This window comes from Hakea prostrata, chromosome 4 (assembly GCF_041222555.1).
Source record: "Hakea prostrata isolate BN-2017 chromosome 4, UWA_Hpros_2, whole genome shotgun sequence".
Taxonomy (NCBI): Eukaryota; Viridiplantae; Streptophyta; class Magnoliopsida; order Proteales; family Proteaceae; genus Hakea; species Hakea prostrata.
The window spans coordinates 39,550,289-39,569,495 of NC_142603.1; the positions used below are offsets into that span (position 1 = coordinate 39,550,289).

Below are 19,207 nucleotides of genomic sequence, written 5' to 3' on the forward strand. Positions count from 1 at the left end.
TGAGGTAATAAATAGAGGGAAAAGAGAGTGGAGAGGTGGGAATGTGTTAGGACCCTAAGGATGAGGCCTTGTGGAATGAGGGTTAGTTAGGGTTGTTACCCTAGGGATGAGGCCTTCTGGAATGAGGGTTAGTTAGGGTTATTTGAGATAATAAATAGAGGGAAAGAGGGAAGAGAGAGGGAATCGAATTTTGGAGAGTCTTGTGGGCAGCCGTAGGCTGAGGGAACACCGTGAGGTGTGGGGGGTGACTGGCACCATAGAAACCAGTGTTATCTTGTTATTTCTTGCATTCTTGTATGAATTTTGGGGAATATTATCAGGGTTTCATCATAATGTTTGGAGAGTCTTGTGGGCAACCATAGGCTGAGAGACACCTCTGGGTGTGGGGGTGACTGGCACCATAGAAACCAGAGTCTATCTTGTTAATTCTTGCAACTTTGTAGTAATTTTCCAAGATATTATAAGGATCTTATCAAGTTGTCTATCTTGATTTCCAAATACTTGTGAACTAGAGGAAATAAAAGAGATCCCTTTATTCTCAGAGAGTGGATGTTGACCTTTTATTTGTTTTCTTTATCAGGATGTCAAAGTACACCTTGGTACTCAATTCAATTGCTACCATAGAGGTGAATGGGATTAGTTTTGTTTTACGAAAGTTTTACTATGTTTTGAGCATCATACATCATTATAATTTTCCTTATAGATCATCTTGCACTGAGTTTGAGGATTTGTAAATGATTATGAAGTTGTGGATCGTAGTGACGATGATGAATTATATGATCAGTGGGCTGGGATTATTTGATTCTTTGCTTCACTTATATACGAGTGCATGTCATATGGGACAAATGCATGAGTGTAATGGGTCATAATATCATATAAGTTGTGTATGGCTGTATGCATATGGTTGAGTGAGCATACCCAATACAACAACCCTTTCCAACAGGACTTTATGTGTGATGAAAACTATTGGATTAGTTCGATGAGATCATACCGAAATAACTGTCCCGGAGTACAATGTTAAATTGTACCAGAAATGGACGAGGCATGGGTGTGTCCCAACTAAAGGATGATAGAACAAAGTTATACTCGGGGATGTCAAATCGGGAGCCACACTGTTCCCGATGCAACTAGCATTTGACCTACACATATCCATTTAGAAAAAGAATAATAAAACCATCGTAATCTGCTGCAAGTAGTAATCCGTCAGCATTGACTTAGTGACAGACTGTTAGGCGTATTGTTTCTATTTTTTTTTGTTAAATAACCTAGAAGCATGTATATCAATGGACTATATGGTTTTGTTCAATTGCGCATTTGCATGTTTATTCGTTATGATGTCTTATCGTTACATTTTAGAAAGCAGTTAAAGATTGCATTGCATTTGCATTTCCCCTCAGTAAGACAAGTTACCCCTTGGGGAATGCTTATTTTTAAACTTTATTCAAAATGATACTCTAGCTAAGGAGCATGGTTGGTTAGCTCAGGAGACTAGCACACATGACATGCACTGTGTGATGTTATGCATTTAGGGCATAAAAACCTAGTTTCTTTATTTGATTTTCAGATACTATGGATATTTACTTCTGTTATCTGGTTTTGATGCCATCGTGGCATTAAGACTAATCGGATAATTAGTTTGTAAGAACCTTAATCATTTAATTAATATAATTTCTTTTCATTTTGTTGCTAATGATTTTGGATTCTTTGTATACCATTGATACTGAGGTAAACGTTGTGGATCTGAAATTTGGACTAAAACTATACAATCTTGGATTGTGCAATGTGACAATGTATCATACTAGTCATGCCTTGAACCAGAGGTTCAGATGGCCCATGATACCACCACAGTATGATAGTCAAACCGTCAAATAGCCCAAGCTCAAATAGAACTGTCTAGAAGAAGAGATATCAGAGAACCACGTAGGTCGCCAGATTTGGCTAGGTGGTCAATTGCTTGGTCAATAGGCCTAAAGCTGTGAGGAGTTTCCCCAACGGTTAAGTTTGAACCCAATGTTAGTCAATCAACCAGCATTGGATACCAGTTGACTGGATGGAATTTTATCCCATTGAATTATCCAACAGTCATTATAATGGCAGGAGATTGAATGTCTCCAAAACTGCAACCACAAGACTGATTTGTAAGGGAATGATTGCTGCCATCAGGAAAGCAATTTGGATGGATTTATTGCTGCCATTAAGAGTCTGAGACCCATACTGGAAGTTGATTCAGATAGTGTAAAGTACAAAAACATGGGTATCTCTCGGTAGTGGATGTAAGCAAGTGTGCCAAACAACTCTAAGATGAATGTCTATTTCTCTCTCTAAATTCAAACTCTTATCCTCTGTATCTTGCCTTTTTTTCAACACCTTTGTGTTCTTTCTTTGGGGATTTTTTGCTAACAAAAGTTTGCAGAAATCCACGTTGCCAAATTCACTACCCCCCTTGGGTTGCCACCAGTCCAACAAGTCCAACCCATAAGCACACATCATACAATACTAATAGGCCATGCAACCTACTTCACCTGTTCACCATCAGTTAAACCACTATAAAGCCACTACTAATGCAATGAGGAAGAATTGTGATAATAATTAAATTAGCATGCAACCTACTTTCCCATCAGTTAAACCACTATAAAGCCCACAACTAATGCAATGAGAAAGAATTGTGATAATAAACTAAAATTACCATGCAACCTACTTCACCATCGGTTAAACCACTATAAAGCCCGTACTAACGCAATGAGGAAGAATTGTGATAATAAACTAAAATTATCTCAGAAAATTTTGGACAAGTACAACTGAGACGCAAAGAAAATTGGTCTTATGAACTATAACACTTAGCCCAGATGCAATACAAAATCCATTAGGATAATTTACTGTAGATCTGAGGTTAATTACAGGATACATAGTAAGATCCAAGGAGGGTTCCACAAACCTGAAAAGCCAAATTCATACATATTTTGTTGGCTGGAAGGTAAAGGCTGAAAGTAGTTTTATTCGAGATTTGTTTAAGTTAGTTGGCTCTTTAATTTTCATGATAACAAGTATGTGAACCACTCATGAAAATTTAGGCGAAGTGCCAGAGTTCGAGATCCACCTATTTTCTTCTTTTTTTTCACTTTGAAGCAAAAAGAGATGTTCCAAAATTTCAAAGAGTAATGGTTCTTATTTAGGCCTCATAAATTCTATCTGGGGTGATTCCTTTTCTTTCACTTTAGACCTCTCCATTGTTTCAGCTTCCATAATGTTTCCACTCCACGTTACCTTATAATTTCAAGCAAAAGACCTCCATATAAAATAAATTATCTTTCCTTTCTTTTTTGTGCCAGTTTAAAGACTTTTCATTTCCAGTTCTACTTTTATCTGCTAACTCAGAAATATTCCAGATTTGAAATTGATGAGAGATCTGACTCTACCTTTCCCAATATCTCAAGTCAGTGGATGAAATAAGTTCTTTCAAATATGTATCACTGTTGAAGTATTCTATAAAAGTTTTTACTTAATACATCTAAGGTTTTTCGCTAGTACATTTTAACATTTGGAATTCCTCTAGCACATTACTGGTGGCTCCTAGTCTATCTGCCTACACCAGATGATCAGGCAGTGAAAATTTAGACTTCGCCTACTTTGGATGCATATATTGTGACCATGGACTTATTTTCTCATCCGTATGCTCCATCATTAAGAAACAGTAGTATAATAATTAATCAATTTTCATGTATATTGTTAGGACCCTACGATGAGCCCATGTGGAGGAGAGAGAGAGAATTAGGGTTAGTTGGGGGTAATAAATAGAGGGACAAGGGAGTGGAGAGGATATCTAATATGATGGGAGTGATTTTGAGCAGCCGTAGGCTAAGGGGCACCTCTGGGGTGACTGGCACCATTAAAATCAGTTTATCAATGTTATTTCTTGCATTTTAGTATTGATTGATAAAACCCGACACGATCACAATCAATAATGGTATTTAGCCTGTGAGCAATTACAAGCATGGAAACGAGGTCAAAATCGAAAAAGAGAGGTTCCGGCGACGGTGTAGACAAGGAAAATTGCGTCGCGAACAAATGGCGAGCTGAACAAATGGCCCAAAACAGTCGAAGATTGCACTGTTGAGCATCACAGTGCTGGCATCCACTACCACCCCTACTTGTGACCAGTCCTCTGTGCGAGAGCCCCAAAATAAATCTGCAAAAAGACTAGAGAAATATCATCAAGACTAGGAGCGATACACTAGATTTTGTCGCCAGCAATGAAGCCAAACGCTGCAACCCCAATATCGCTGCCTCACTTTCCGTCGTGATTTTCAGACGTTGAGGACGATGGCTCCCAATATTCGAGTTCGGTTGGACCGCTCCTTTGGTATTTGTTTGAGTCGGATTGGTCTTGGGTTGGGGGCTTGGTTTGTTCGAGTAATATGGGCCCAATATAATACTGAGAAAAGGTGGGTTTTGGGTTAATGAAATGGGCCAGACCCATAAGTGATGGTTAAAATGGGTGGGGTCCAAATACTTAAAACCATGGGTTAAAAGAAATGGATTGGATGTTGGGTTGATGGGCTGAATTGGGCTTTGGGTCATAAAAATGGAATGGGCCCAAGATAATTCGTTTGAACGGGATAAGAAATATGGGTTAATGAAGTGAGATGGGCTTGGGGTTAATGGAATGGGTTGGGCCCAAGGAGGTTTCTTAGGGAACCAGATGGCCCAGTCTTTAAATTTGGTTTGTTTGGGCCCTATGTGTGAGAGTAAGCGTATCTGAGTTGGGCCCAAATTAGAAAAACCTTAGTTCTTAATGAGTGAACCGAACTATAAACCGGTTTGAGTTGGTTCAAACCAACCCTAAAAATCCTCAATCAGCGTCTTCTTCTCCCTTTTCTACGAAAAGAACTTCTCATTGCCGCTTGCTGGACAACTTTTGCAACTAATCGGTCACTATCGTCGGCCACTTCCTGCACTTGATCGGAGTGGTGATGCGATTCCCCCTCTCTAAGAACTGATGCTGATTCAATAGGAGGACTTGTTGCAACCTTCCCATTACCGAAATCGTTAACCAATGCCTTCTTGAAGTTCGTCCAGGTAAATTCCATCAAGTCCTTGCAATAGATCCAGTCGAGTGCCTCTCCTTCCAAATGTTGGATCGCCACTCCTAGCCACTACTCTTCCTCGATCTGGTTCTCCTAGCAGAATAACATAACTTCTAGAATCCATCTTTGACTTTCTCCTTTGCCAGAAAATGAAGGTAGTGCCATTACCTCCCTAGGATCATGAATGCTCTGATGCCAGTTGATAAAATCCTACTAATATCTTAGAAAATCAATGTTAGGACCCTACGATGAGCCCATGTGGAGGAGAGAGAGAGAATTAGGGTTAGTTGGGGGTACTAAATAGAGGGACAAGGGAGTGGAGAGGATATCAAATATGATGGGAGTGATTTTGAGCAGCCGTAGGCTGAGAGGCACCTTTGGGGTGTGGAGGTGACTAGCACCATTAAAACCAATTTATCAATGTTATTTCTTGCATTTTAGTATTGATTTTCTAAGATATGGCATCAGAGCATTCATGATCCTAGGGAGGTAATGGCACTGCCTTCATTTTCTGGCAAAGGAGAAAGTCAGAGATGGATTCTAGAAGTTATGTTATTCTGCTAGGAGAACCAAATCGAGGAAGAGCAGTGGCTAAGAGTGGCGATCCAACATTTGGAAGGAGAGGCACTCGACTGGATCTATTGCAAGGACTTGATGGAATTTACCTGGACGAACTTCAAGAAGGCATTGGTTAACGATTTCAGTAACGGGAAGGTTGCAACGAGTCCTCCTATCGAATCAGCATCAATTCTTAGAGAGGGGGAATCGCAGCACCACTCCGATCAAGTGCAGGAAGTGGCCGACGATAGTGACCGATTAGTTGCAGAAGTTGTCCAACAAGTGGCAGCGAGAAGTTCTTTTCGTAGAAAAAGGAGAAGAAGACGCTGGTTGAGGATTTTTAGGGTTGGTTTGAACCAACTCAAACCAGTTTACGGGTTCGGTTCACTTATTAAGAACCAAGGTTTTTCTAATTTGGACCCAACTCAAATACGCTTACTCTCACACATAAGGCCCAAACGAACCAAATTTAAAGACTAGGCCATCTAGTTCCCTAAGAAACCCCCTTGGGGCCCAACCCATTCATTAACCCCAAGCCCATCTCACTTCATTAACCCATATTTCTTAACCCGTTCAAACGAATTATCTTGGGCCCATTCCATTTTTATGACCCAAAGCCCAATTCAACCCATCAACCCAACGCCCAACCCATTTCTTTTAACCCATGGCATTAAGTATTTGGACCCCACCCGTTTTAACCATCACTCATGGACCTGGCCCATTTCATTAACCCAAAACCCACCTTTTCTCATTATTATATTGGGCCCATATTACTCGAACAAACCAAACCCCCAACCCAAGACCAATCCGACTCAAACAAACACCAAAGGAGTGGTCAACTGAACCCGAATATTGGGAGCCATCGTCCTCAACATCTGAAAATCACAACGGAAAGTGAGGCAGCGATATTGGGGTTGCAGCGTTTGGCTTCATTGCCGGCAACAGAATCAAGTGTATCACTCCTAGTCTTGATGATATTTCTTCAGTCTTTTAGCAGATTTATTTTGGGGCTCTCGCACAGAGGACTGGTCGCAAGTAGGGGTGGTAGTGGATGCCAGCACTATGATGCTCAACAGTGCAATCTTCGACTGTTTCGGGCCATTTGTTCAACTCGCCACTTGTTCGCGATGCAATTTTCCTCGTCTACGCCGTCACTGGAACCTCTCTTTTTCGATTTTGACCTCGTTTCCATGCTTGTAATTGCTCACAAACTAAATACCATTATTGATTGTGATCGTGTCCTCCTCCTTGATGCTGGTCAGGTTCTAGAATTTGATTCTCCAGAGCGTCTACTGCTAAATGAAGGGAGTGCTTTCTCTAAGATGGTCCAAAGTACAAGAGCTGGAAATGCCCAGTATTACGGAGTTTAGTCCTTGGAGAAGGTGAGAACAGGCCACGCAATGCAAAGATGATGCAGCAAGAAGGTCAAAGGAGATGGCTAGTTTCTTCGCGATGGGCTGCTGCCATGAGTCTGAGTTCTTCACAAAATGATTTCCAGCAGCTGGTGTTTGAAGATGAGGATACTATCATAAGGAAAACCAAAGATGCAGTAATAACTCTTCAGGGTGTTTTAGAAGGGAAGCATGACAAAGATATTGAAGAATCACTAGAGCAATACCAAGTTCCTAGAGACAGACGGGGGTCAACACTCTACAAAATGGTTGAAGGTCTTGCCATGGGCAGCCGTAGGTTGAGGGACACATGTGCAGACTAAACCTCAAATTTTCCATCAGCTTGAGGACAAGGTGATTTTCGAGGGGCCGGTAGTTGTTAGGACCCTACAATGAGCCCATGTGGAGGAGAGAGAGAATTAGGGTTAGTTGGGGGTAATAAATAAAGGGACAAGGGATTGGAGAGGATATCGAATATGATGGGAGTGATTTTGAGCAGCTGTAGGCTGAGGGGCACCTCTGGGGTGTGGGGGTGACTGGCACCATTAAAACTAGTTTATCAGTGTTATTTCTTGCATTTTCGTATTGATTTTCTAAGATATTAGTAGGGTTTTATCATATATAAACAATTAAATTCATCATCAGTTTACTTATTTCACATGTTATCCTTCATTCTTATACCATTTAATAACTTGGGAGATTTTCATGTATTCCTCTCCAAGCTAAATTTGCATGGCACATGCGTGGAACAATGGAAATATGAAATGTGTCAACATTGAGTGCTGCTAAACAAACAACAGAATGTCCAACTCATGCTGCAGAAGCATTAAACAAGCTTAGAGAGTAGAGAACTCACTGAGACAAAAAACGGTATGGATGGTAAACGACCAAATAGTAGTCAAGAGCTTCTAAAATCTTCATTTCCATCTCAAGGATGTCTTTGATTTCACACCTACACTTTTCATCTGCATCTGTCATAAATAACAAGGAACCACTAAAATATCATAATTTTCTAAAGAATTAAATAAGTAGCATCTGGTGCAGTAACAATAATTACTTACACATTTTTTTAATGTAAAATACCAGAAGTCTAGCTTGCACTGTGCTTTCCTCAGCTTTAGATGCCAAATACAAGCAGGTTGGAGCCACTATACGTGGATCATATTCTGTCATACTCTTTCTGAAAGCAGATTTGGAAAGTCAATCAAGCTTAAAAACAGATAACATTCAGACTCAAATGCTCACCAAGACTGAATGTCCTTTAGCATAATTAAAATGTCTCCAGAAAGTAACACAGACAGAATACTAACTGTGGGAACCAGACAGACAGACGAACATGATGAAATGACCAAAAGTAACTTGGATAAGAGAAATAACAGTCAATCAGAATAGACTTAATGTCCAACTTGATATAAAAACATAAAGAACAATGAAACCCATAATTATCAAATTGACAAGGCAACCAAGGTGTTCGGGGCCTTCTTAAGCACCATGGTGATTAGGCGGCCACATGGCGTCGCCTTGGAGAACAAAGCATCTTTGATTACATTTTTTTCTTATATGACCATTTTATGTGGTACAAATAGCATATTAAAACTTCTATATTTCTACTTATAAACTTATATTAGAGAGTTATAAGAATGCAAGATTATCATTAAAAAATAAATAAATAACCACGAGTTCATCTAGTCACAACACAATAACAACATAGCATAATAACATGACTGATTTATATAAATATGAAAAGTAGTAATAATACTCACCTCTGTATTGTCAAACTAGTAATGATTTTGATGGACTGCATAAAATGAAGTTTACTTCTTCTTCTTTTCCCCTTCTGATCTAATTTCTAATAAGTCCCAATCAATTTGGTCTCTTTTACAACTGGATTTCAATTTTTATTTTTTGACCTTTTAACCTTAATAAAATCATCACATGCTTCTCGTTACATGGTTAACAAAGTATAAAACCAATATTATGTGATCCTATGGAATAAATTTTATCATTGAAGAACCCCAAAAAAATTAAGTACAAAATGTCAAAAAAGCAACTACTCAGCCCATAAAGCATCAAATGGCATGTAAGGCATAGCCTAGAGAATCAAGCATTGCATGTAAAAAAGGCGGACCATCGCCTTGGTGCCCATAAAACACCTTGTCGCATGTCTCCTTAGTGGATGCTTTGACAAGTGATAACTATGAATAAACCTATACAGTAAATCACCATTCAATCCCAACAAATAAAGAAAGCAAACTCAAATTCACAAGCAACTGTAAGTCTTCTGCAAAATCTGTCTGTAAGAACTTCATATGATATAGAGCCTCTGCAGAAACGAACCAGCTTCAGATGGACCAACTGTACAGGGTAAAATCAGCCTAGCTGGTCTCGTAGAAGGGAAAAAAAAAGGTTAAACTATTTGATTGTGACTCGACCTGATATTGCCTTTCCAGTCAATGTGAGTCAATTTTTGTTTAGCCCTCAAACCACTCACTGGGATGCAATTATACATATTGAAGTATCTTAAGAGGGCTCCTGGACGTGGGCTCGTCTATAAAGGACATGGCCATAAGAGAGTTGAGGGATTTTCTATACAGATTGGGCTTGTCAACCAATTGATAGGAGGTCTACTACAGACTACCATACCTTTGTTGGAGGAAATCTTGTGTCTTGAAAGAGTAGAAGCAGACATTGGTTGCTCTACAGAGTGCAGAATCAGAGTATTGTGTTGTAGCACATGTTACCTATGAATTGATGTAGATCAAGCAGTTTCTAGGAGCGCTTGGCTTTAATCATAAGTCACCTATCTCTTTAGTGTGATAATTAGGCTTCTATCTACATAGCAACAAAACATGTTTTTCAAGAACGGACGAAGCATATTGAAGTAGATTGTCACTTTGTCCATGCGAAGCTACAGCAAGGACTGATCTCTACACATCATGTTCAAACCAGAGAACACTTGGCTAATTTATTCACCAAATCTTTGGGGGATGGAGAGCGGACTGTATTTGTAACAAGCTAGGAATGTTTGATGTTTATTCTTCAGCTTGAGGGGGAGTATTAAAAGGGTATAATGGGAAAGCCAAGAAGAATCTGCCGGGAGATAAGAGTCCATATTGGACTCCATCACAAGTAGAAACCTTTCTTCTTCTTTTTCTTTTTTTTTTTTTTACATGCAGATTTTCTATCAAATAAAGGCAATGGTTTTTGACATTTCTCACATTGAGAGTGAGGCTCCTCCTCTCATTCTCGGGCTCTTTTTCTCTTAATTTTTTTTATCCTTAACAGCCTTTATTACGTGCTAACTATTCTTAAACAAAACAAGTTTGATTAAGTGTTACCCACCATGGTTTGAAGTATCGGTATCATGTACCATATTGGTCAAGTGATTTTAAGAGACGCATCATCTCATATCAGGTACTGCATCATTCTAACCAATACATTTTGGTGCAATTCAATACGAGCCCTTTAAAAGAAAACAGAGATAGATTGATATGTATAATATCAGTTGGATCCAATATGGATACGTATCGGCTAGTATTATATTGTATCATTACATTATAAACGATTCTGCATATCTTTATTTGTTTGATTAGAAAAGGAATAGAAAGAGAAATGAAATAAGGAAAATATGATTTGATACTGTAACTAATAATCTAATATGATGGGTTTCTCATTCATAATTAAAAATATAAAATCTATATGATTGAAACCACAAGCTACTAACAGCCAGAAGTTAAAAGCTGCATGATAAGCAAAGAGCGTATATACTACTATGAGGCATCATAGTACCTTGTATAGACACGTCTCATATAAGTAACCGCAGTAGCAACCACCCTGAAAAATTGACCAAGTTCATTAGATATCATCTAGTCAGTAGTGGCTCACTCTCTCTCATGGGCTGGTTAGAACTGACCAACTCGTGATACACGTAGCTTGGCAGAAAAGTACGCAGTACATACTGTCAGCAATATGGTCATATTAGACCCAAAAAAGCAAGGACAATCAAGCAATATGCTCAATGAAATTAAGTGATAATATTTCAACCAATTACCTCTACAGATGTTACTAGTAATAACTTTTGAAGCAAATGACATAGACCTCCCATACACTTTGCTTCTATTCAAACACCCCACATTCAAATAATCACACAGCTCCTAATCTGATAGAACTGTTGGGTCTAATTGGAAAAGACCAGTTTACTCTTCTTTATATGTTTCCTCTTCCATTTCCCGAGTCAGTCACTTACAGCCTTATTTTTCTCTTATTAATTAACGGAATGAAAAAGAGAAGAAAAGGTAAAACAATAATAATAAGAGAGTGAGAGAGACAGAGAGACACCATAGCATGGGTTAGCAGTTGCGTGCCGCTGAAGTGCTGCACCATTGACCAGCAACTTCATTATGAGAGGCTTCGGAATATCTACCTTCCTCAACGGATTCATTTAACCGAAGAGATTTGAGTGCTTCAACTGATCATTTCACAATTTAACAAATGAAAGCAACCAATTCTGGAAATTATCTATTGTTGTACTCATCAATAATGACCAGAACCAAAAGCCAAAATCAGAAGAGCTCGAAGTAGCTCTTCCCAACAATAATAGGAAAAGAAAAATACTAGAGAAGCAGGTTACAATATCAATCATTGGAAGATGGAAACTCCACAAACCACAAACCTCTCCATCATCCCAGTCAGGAGCAAAGGACACTTGATTTGAAGAACAGATAGCTCTGGAGCCTCTGCAACTTCTGGGTGGTACGTTCTCTGGCTAAGTTATTGCCAGGATGAGGGAGGAAGACAAGGAGAAGGTTGAGAAGATGGGAACGAAGGTCTTATGGGGGAGGTGAGATACCAGAAAGTCGCTGACAAGAGAAAGACAGGGGGAGATGGAGGGAAAGAGGGGAGAGGTTGTTAAGTTCTTCAAAGACAATATGCGATCTTTATCCCCTTTTCTCCCCCATTTCTAGGAGTACAAGCAAATTCAGCAATAATTAGAAGAAGAATTACCCAGAAATTGGTAGCAATTAGAAGAATATGATCACTGAGAGGAAGAAGACAATGACTAGTTATTTTAAAGGTTTCAAGTAAAGGGAAACACAGTAATCTCACACTGGTATAAGGGCACTTCCAGAAATACAAAATAGGAAATTGTAACTTAACAAAAATACTAATGAAATCGACAGGGTGTAATTTCATAATAGATTTATCGGGTGTCTGATTCTTTTTGAATTCCACTGGGGTGTCTGAATAAAGGGGAAGTTCTTGGGGTGTCTCTGTCATAGTTGTTATTTTAATCTGGAACTCAGAGTATCAGTTAGCATTGTAACCAAATGTATGCGGACACTCTGTGGCACAGCAGTGCCTCTGGAAACCATTAAACAGCCCAGTACGTCACAGCACACAGCCCAAGATATGGGAGATGCATCTGGCTATATGCCAACACCAGCAGGGCCTCAACGTGAGCCCCTTGCTACACCATAAAGAATACCAATCCATAACCAGGCTATCTCACCCAAACTTGGTATGAATCTAAAAGGAAAAAATGACCTGAAATAAAACATGGACAATTAAGGACAGATTCTTGAGGGATTATTATTGAAATTTGTAACTTTATTATCGACCTTCAATCAGAGGTTGTACACAGACATAAGTCATCAGGGAATTTGCTTCGCTCTCAAACCAATTCCTCCTCTTCCCAGGTCCGGCTCCTGTTGTTGGAGGAAATTTCCAAAGGGGTGCGCAGAGCTATTCTATTCAGCCATATGTAATATGCTAATCTAACGGTTATGGTAAAAAACCATTTCCGACAGCAACTAAAACACATCTCCGTTAGTCCATTTAAAACCAGTTAGAGCTCCCCTAAAACCCGATGGAAGCCCATCTTCCTCCTTTCTTCAAATCCCTATTGCTGTCTTCCTCATCTTCCTCTCAGGGCTTTGAAGCCGGCATGTGGAGCCATGGTACAGAACCAATCCTCTTCCCTAAGGGAATGGATCATCAACCATGTTTGGCCTGTTGAGTTGGTTCATCTATGATAACAACATTGACAACGATATCTAGCAAGTGATAAATGAGCTCAATCAGAGACCTACAATGTCAGCAAGCATGTCTGGCCTTGGCTCATGACCCAGGAAGCTGGTTTATCCCATTGCATTCTCATGGCAAAGACCGAATGCAATTGGGTGGGATTCATGGATGTTGATGAATTTTTCTACATTCGTGTATTATTTTTATGCATAATGATCTGTAAGCTGGGGTACCCAGGTCGATATTCCCTCAAGGTTGCAATTTCACATCCTTGCCAATCATTGGTGATATCTATCAGGACAGCCTGCTACAGCTTTGGACCATCTAGACTAAGCATACCTTCTTCACAATGAGTGACAGTGAACTACACTTGCCAGCTTTGGAGCCTTTAGAGGAAGACAAGGAGGGATTTGAAAGAAAGTGGGGAGATGGGGACACCTCAGGTTTGAACAGAGCCCTACCCAGTTTGAACGGGTGATGGTTATTAGTTGCTATCATACATAGGTTTTTAAACATAACCTTTAGATTAGCATATTACACATGGCTGAATATAATAACTCATGGACACTCCTTAGGAATACTCCAAGGAGAGGAGCCGGAACTTCTCTTTCCCTCACCCTCTCCCCTCCGAAAACCTCCCCCCCCCCCCCAAGAAAAAAAAAAGAGAAAAAAAGGGCATGTACGCATATTTCAAAGGAAAAAGAATACTAATAAAAAGTAAAACATTATAGCTAGTATGTGTCAAAAAGAAAGTGCATGTAATCATCTTTTGCTGACTACAAATGAACAGTTTCTGCTGAAGTAACTGGCAAACAGCGCAAATGAACAAAAAAAGGACAAACCTTTGCCGAACTTTAATATGTTGTGCAAGCTTCCAAATATCTGCATCAAGGGAAATAAAACAAAAAATATAGTAAATGCCAGCACAACAGCCACCCCCTCCCCCCTTTTTGGATTAGTAAAGCAGCCTAAAGTGCTGTCTTTAATCAAGACAAAACAGAAGCTGATATGCAAGAACCAAACAAGAATCTAACTGGAATATATGGAGGGATCATGGCAACATAACATGTAACCAAATGCGAGGATATTTATAATTCTGAAAGAAAAAAAGAACATTGTAATTCCTTAAGGCTGCATTTGTTTGCAAAGGTGGGGGAAAAAAAAACAAGTGGGCCCCATGTGTAGTGGGGTGAGGAAGAAGGAAAAGGAAAGGAAAGTGTGGAAAAGTGTTAATTGTGGGTTCCACATTTTACTTTTCAACACTTTTTCACAAAGTCCCACATATTTTGTGGGGTTTTGAAAAGGCTTGGGTGGGAAAATTGGGTTGCCACCTCACCAGACAAGTTTCCTTAATTTAAGGAAACTTGTCTCTAACTTTTCCACCCCAAGCAACCAAACAATGTACACTTTTAGGATTTAAAGGAAAAGTAGCAAAAGTTTGTTTTTTTCAAGAATTTTCCCACCCCACATTTATTCCAGCAAACAAACGCAGCCTAAATAGCAAAGAATGAGAACAGCAAATAGTAATGACAAAAAGTATCCTAAACATTGAGGAAGGGGCAAATAAGATGAATTATGGACAAAGGGACTAAAATTCCTGGGCAGCAATGTTCTCAATAATATAAACAAAACAAAAGCAGATGCTATTCAGCAAAAACACAGAATAAGCATACTTGCATGTTCAGGGAATGGCTGTAGAAAAGCATTTTGTTGGGGGGGGGGGGGGGGGGGGGAAGAGTTTTTAAACATGGCACCCACTATTATTTGGTTAAAACTAGTGATCACCTACTATTATATTCTAAATTACATGGCAGTGTCAAAATTACAAGTTACCCACAGTTAAGATTTTTTGTTAAGCAATGGGTAAAATGACCTAAATGACCTTATCCCCATTTAACTCATTTAAAACTTGAAATTTAAATTACTCAAATGCCCTTTGGGTAGTAAAATGACATTATTGCCCCTATCTTCTTACAACCCTTTGCCGCAAACCAGCCACCACCTCCAGCAACCACGAGACCCCCACTCCGGCCGGCAACCACCTCCCCCCATCCCCCTACTGGATATATTTTCAAATTAACAGTAAATTTCGTAGCTCTGTGCAATAACGAGGAACATACATATATGTTATTGATTTTAAAACTAGAATTCACAATGACTCAAGCGGTAGAATCTGTAAAATCAGGATCCTCAAGAAGGCAATGAGACATGTTTGTTCTTAATCTGGGTTCAAATTCTCAACTAATCCCCTTCCTTTTTCACCAAAAAAGATTTTTCACCTTTTTCCATTTTTTATTTTGTTGCTCCTTTTTTTTATTTTTTTTATTTTTTATGGATAAAATACGAACTATGTTGAATGGAGATTGTGTTGTTTGCTTGGAAAGGCTCAGGGAAGGAGAGAGATGCAGGGTTCTTACAAAATGCAAGCTTGTATTTCATGCGAATTGGGTTGATTCGTGGTTGATAAGGATCATTGCTTGTCTTTGTCGTGAATTTGGTGAACTAGGGTTACAATTTGGTTCGGAAGTATATAGGAAATTGAGGGAATGGGATCAGCATTTGAAAAACAGAAGGATTCGGACCCTAATTTTTAGTTTTGCAAGTTTTGTTGTTAGGGTTTCATGGAGTCGATTTCATTCGAGACCAAGCAAATGCAAAGAAACTGTGAGTAAGAGAACAGAAATGGTTGACAAATTTGAACAACAATTATTTCTTTTATGATTCTTCATGAAGAAATTGAGTTTGCTAATGAATCAACCTCTGCCAGAACTCCGTTTTCTGCAATTTAGAAAATAGATATGGGTTCACCCAAGGATCAAAGATATAAATGAGGATAAGGGGCAAGGGCATTTAGGTCATTTAGTGAATTAAATTGGGGGCAATAATGTCATTTTTCCAAAGGGCATTTGGGTAATTTTTATTTAAATGAATTAAATGGGGGTAAGGGCATTTAGGTCATTTTACCCACCACTTAACAGAAAATCTTAACTGTGGGTCACTCGTAATTTTAAGAGGGGGTGCCATGTAATTTAGAGTATAACAGTGGGTGGTCACTAGTTTCACCCCAATAATAGTGGGTGCCATGTAAAAACTAAAAAAAAAAAGGGAAAAGAGGAGTAAAATGTCAAGGGGGAAAGAAGACAGAATAACCACCAGGGGGTGGAGGAAGACTGACCATGAGAAAAGAAGGAATACCTAGAGGGTAAGGGAAGAGTGCTTCATGCAAGGAGGACTTCCAAAACTGTAGTGTCCTTTTCCTTCATTTAGGTTTTGAATAAATGGGAAGCTATCAAAACCAATGACATCTTAAGAATCGAAGTCAAAACCAAATGGAGGATGGTAAGAGGTGATGATAGAGACACCCCCCCCCTCCAATAACTTTGCCAATAATTTAAATCCAAAAGAATGGACACCCCAGAAATTAGTAACAAAACGACACCCTAGTCCAATACATTAACATTTTCTAGTAAGTGATCGTTTCATATTTTGTAATTCCTGGCCTATCCATAGATGACTATGAGATTACCTTATTGCCCCTAAACATAAACCTTTCAAAAGAATCAAACCCTTACCTTCATCATCTTCCTTCAATTCCTACCATCTGAATCAAACCAAAGTGATATTTTGCACTTGGAAGCAACTCCCTCAAATCTCTCCAACCTGGAATTGAACTTTAAAGAGACACAATCTCTTCTAAATCCTTTCAGAAGTTCATCAATCAGATGAAACTCTAAAAGGACCCTTAACTCAAGAATGATGAGGACCACGACTTTTATCACTCAAAGCCCCTTGCTTTTCCTTCTTCAATTGATCCATTCCAATCTTCAGGTTCTCACATTTCTTTCCCTGTTTTTCCCCTCATTGTCCCACCTGGTTTTCCTTCTTCAACTCATTTGTTAAATCATCAGGAACTCAATTTCTCTCTTCTTTTTGCCCCCCTAGTTTCCTTATCTCATGACTTTCATTTCTCCTCTGGTTTATCCCTCTTTTCATTAGCTCATGGCTTCTCTTTTTACTTTTTACCCCTAAATTCTCTTCCTCTCTCCTCTAATGTTGTCTTTGTTGGATCACCCAAAAATTCAAGTCATGCTAATAATAATTGAGAGCTACTGAACTATTTGTAAATCTTGAAAATAATTGTCTAAAATTAGATGAAAACCAGCTAGCTTAGTTGTAAGTAGTCAGGATCAATCACCAACAAAAAAAAAGGTTAATCAGAATCAGAAAATTAGGTAGATATGAATGAAGAGATCTCCTATTCTGATCTCGAATTATTCTGGCAGATCTCAGAAATTCAGGTTTGAAACTCAAACATAATATCCAGCAATAAATATGGTCAGGATTTGATCTGAAGTTTGATGGGGGAAAATCATGTGAATGGTTGGTGGTAACCAATGAGGCAAAAATGAGGGACTCAGTTCTTCCTATTCTTATCCGCCATTGAAGGATCCATGTGACTTTGTTCCTGGAGCATGGTTCAAGATCTTGATCTCAACCTCAAAGCTTATCTCACCAACTCAAATAAAATGAGCTGGGCTCGAGATTTCACCAAGTTGGTGGAATTGTTTCCCCAACTCAAGGGGTATCAGGGAACATTTAGGCCTGAAACTTGCTACCCAGCTTACTTCAGCCTTTCTCAACACATTAGTTACCTTAGAATTGTGAAGAAAAATAATGTAACCGTGAGTTCCACTTTGGACCCCAAGTTGGAAAGCACTAAGCCGAAGTGAAACCGTAAAATGATCTACTCATACACTAACGCTCAAACTTCAAAACTCAAATAGGTCTAAACATTACATGTTCATAGTTTAACCTTAAAAAAATTTAAAATGACAATCCAATCATTAAAGTTATAACTCGAGATTTGAAACTCAAGACCTTATGTACTAAGCACATCGTCTCATCTCACATGTCATCTTGTCTTGTTAAATGGACTAACAATAACTTGAGTTTTACTCTTATCTTACTAACCAAAGCCCCAATAAGATACCTCCATATAAAATCCAAAAACATAAAAACAAAGTTAATCATGGAGAATAAAATGACTCCAAAACTGTTAAATAAGGAAAATAATGAGTCAATATGGGATTCCTCTAACAATGAAATACGGGATGACTGGATTGAATCCAGTGAAACAGAAATCCTTGTAATTCAGTCACATGTACAAGCATGGAGCGCACAACCCTCCACCATTAGAATTTGTCTTCTCATTCTCTTAATCTCTTCTCTTGGTGTCCGGTGTTGGACAGAAATATGGAGGGGCTTGATTGATTGGAAATACAAAAGCTCCTCAAGGTGTTTGGTAACATATGCAAAAGAAATTATCATTTGGGCATAGGTATTTGCACTACTGAAACTTCCGTTAACATTGTAAAACCTATTCTTTTGTCCTTGAAAAGGATCCTCTATCAGTAGACATGATTTGTATTAAATAACAACAAAATCAATATAACATGAGAAAGAGCACAAATGGACACTATCGTTATCCAACAACAAAAATAAATCAAAATAACATAAGAAACAGTACAAATGGATCATAATATCCAATCAAAACCACAAAAAATGAAGCAGTAGAGGAATTTACAAGTTGTCATCTGTATCTTAATCATCTTGAATTCTTCCAAGGTGAGTCCCCTTTCCCGATCAAGAGCAGGCACCACATTCACCTCTTCCGGGTCCATAAGGTGTTTACTGATTTACATTCACCAAAACCAACAAACAAACCGAATGAATTATCCAAACTTATTTAAAATAAAAAGCGGAACAAGTAATTCAAAAAAAAAAAAGAAGAAAAAAAGTTCGAAGAAATAAAAACGAAACCTAAATTGGTGATTACCACTGAGAGGAAGTCCAGAAATTGGCGGCCATAATTTTGGAAGCTGAGAAGAGTCCTGAAATCTCCTTTTATCGACCAAGGCGTTGATTTTTCCACAGGAGCTTTCTTCTGAAGAAGAGAAGAATGAATAGCAAGCAGTAAAGGAGGTGCCGAACTGATTCGGCTCTAATGTAGCTGAAAGCCTGAAATCATGGTATCAGTAATCGGATCAGGGATCAGCCCTTACAGATTCGTGTTTGTCTGAACTTACTATGTATTCATGTATCTTTGTTTTCTCAGAAAAATTGTTAAATTATTTGCATTTGTTTACAATT

General features: G+C 38.8%; 1 protein-coding gene across 2 annotated transcripts in view; it reads right to left on the reverse strand.

Annotated features, from left to right (window-relative positions):
- The window catches only part of LOC149018854 (cyclin-C1-1-like), a 36,664-nt gene extending 17,457 nt beyond the window's left edge, over positions 1-19,207 (reverse strand). The window contains exons 1-6 of one of the 2 annotated variants that reach the window (XM_089152983.1): positions 18,894-19,207; positions 18,642-18,748; positions 13,900-13,939; positions 10,823-10,867; positions 8,095-8,213; positions 7,890-7,998 (exon numbers count right to left, since the gene is read on the reverse strand). In XM_089152983.1, coding sequence (XP_089009109.1) covers positions 7,890-7,998; positions 8,095-8,213; positions 10,823-10,867; positions 13,900-13,939; positions 18,642-18,748; positions 18,894-18,925 — 452 coding nt within the window. In that variant the 5' untranslated portion in view covers positions 18,926-19,207. Of the gene's footprint in view, positions 1-7,889; positions 8,005-8,094; positions 8,214-10,822; positions 10,868-13,899; positions 13,940-18,641; positions 18,749-18,893 lie in introns of both variants that reach the window. The other variant, XM_089152982.1, reaches the window with a different exon arrangement.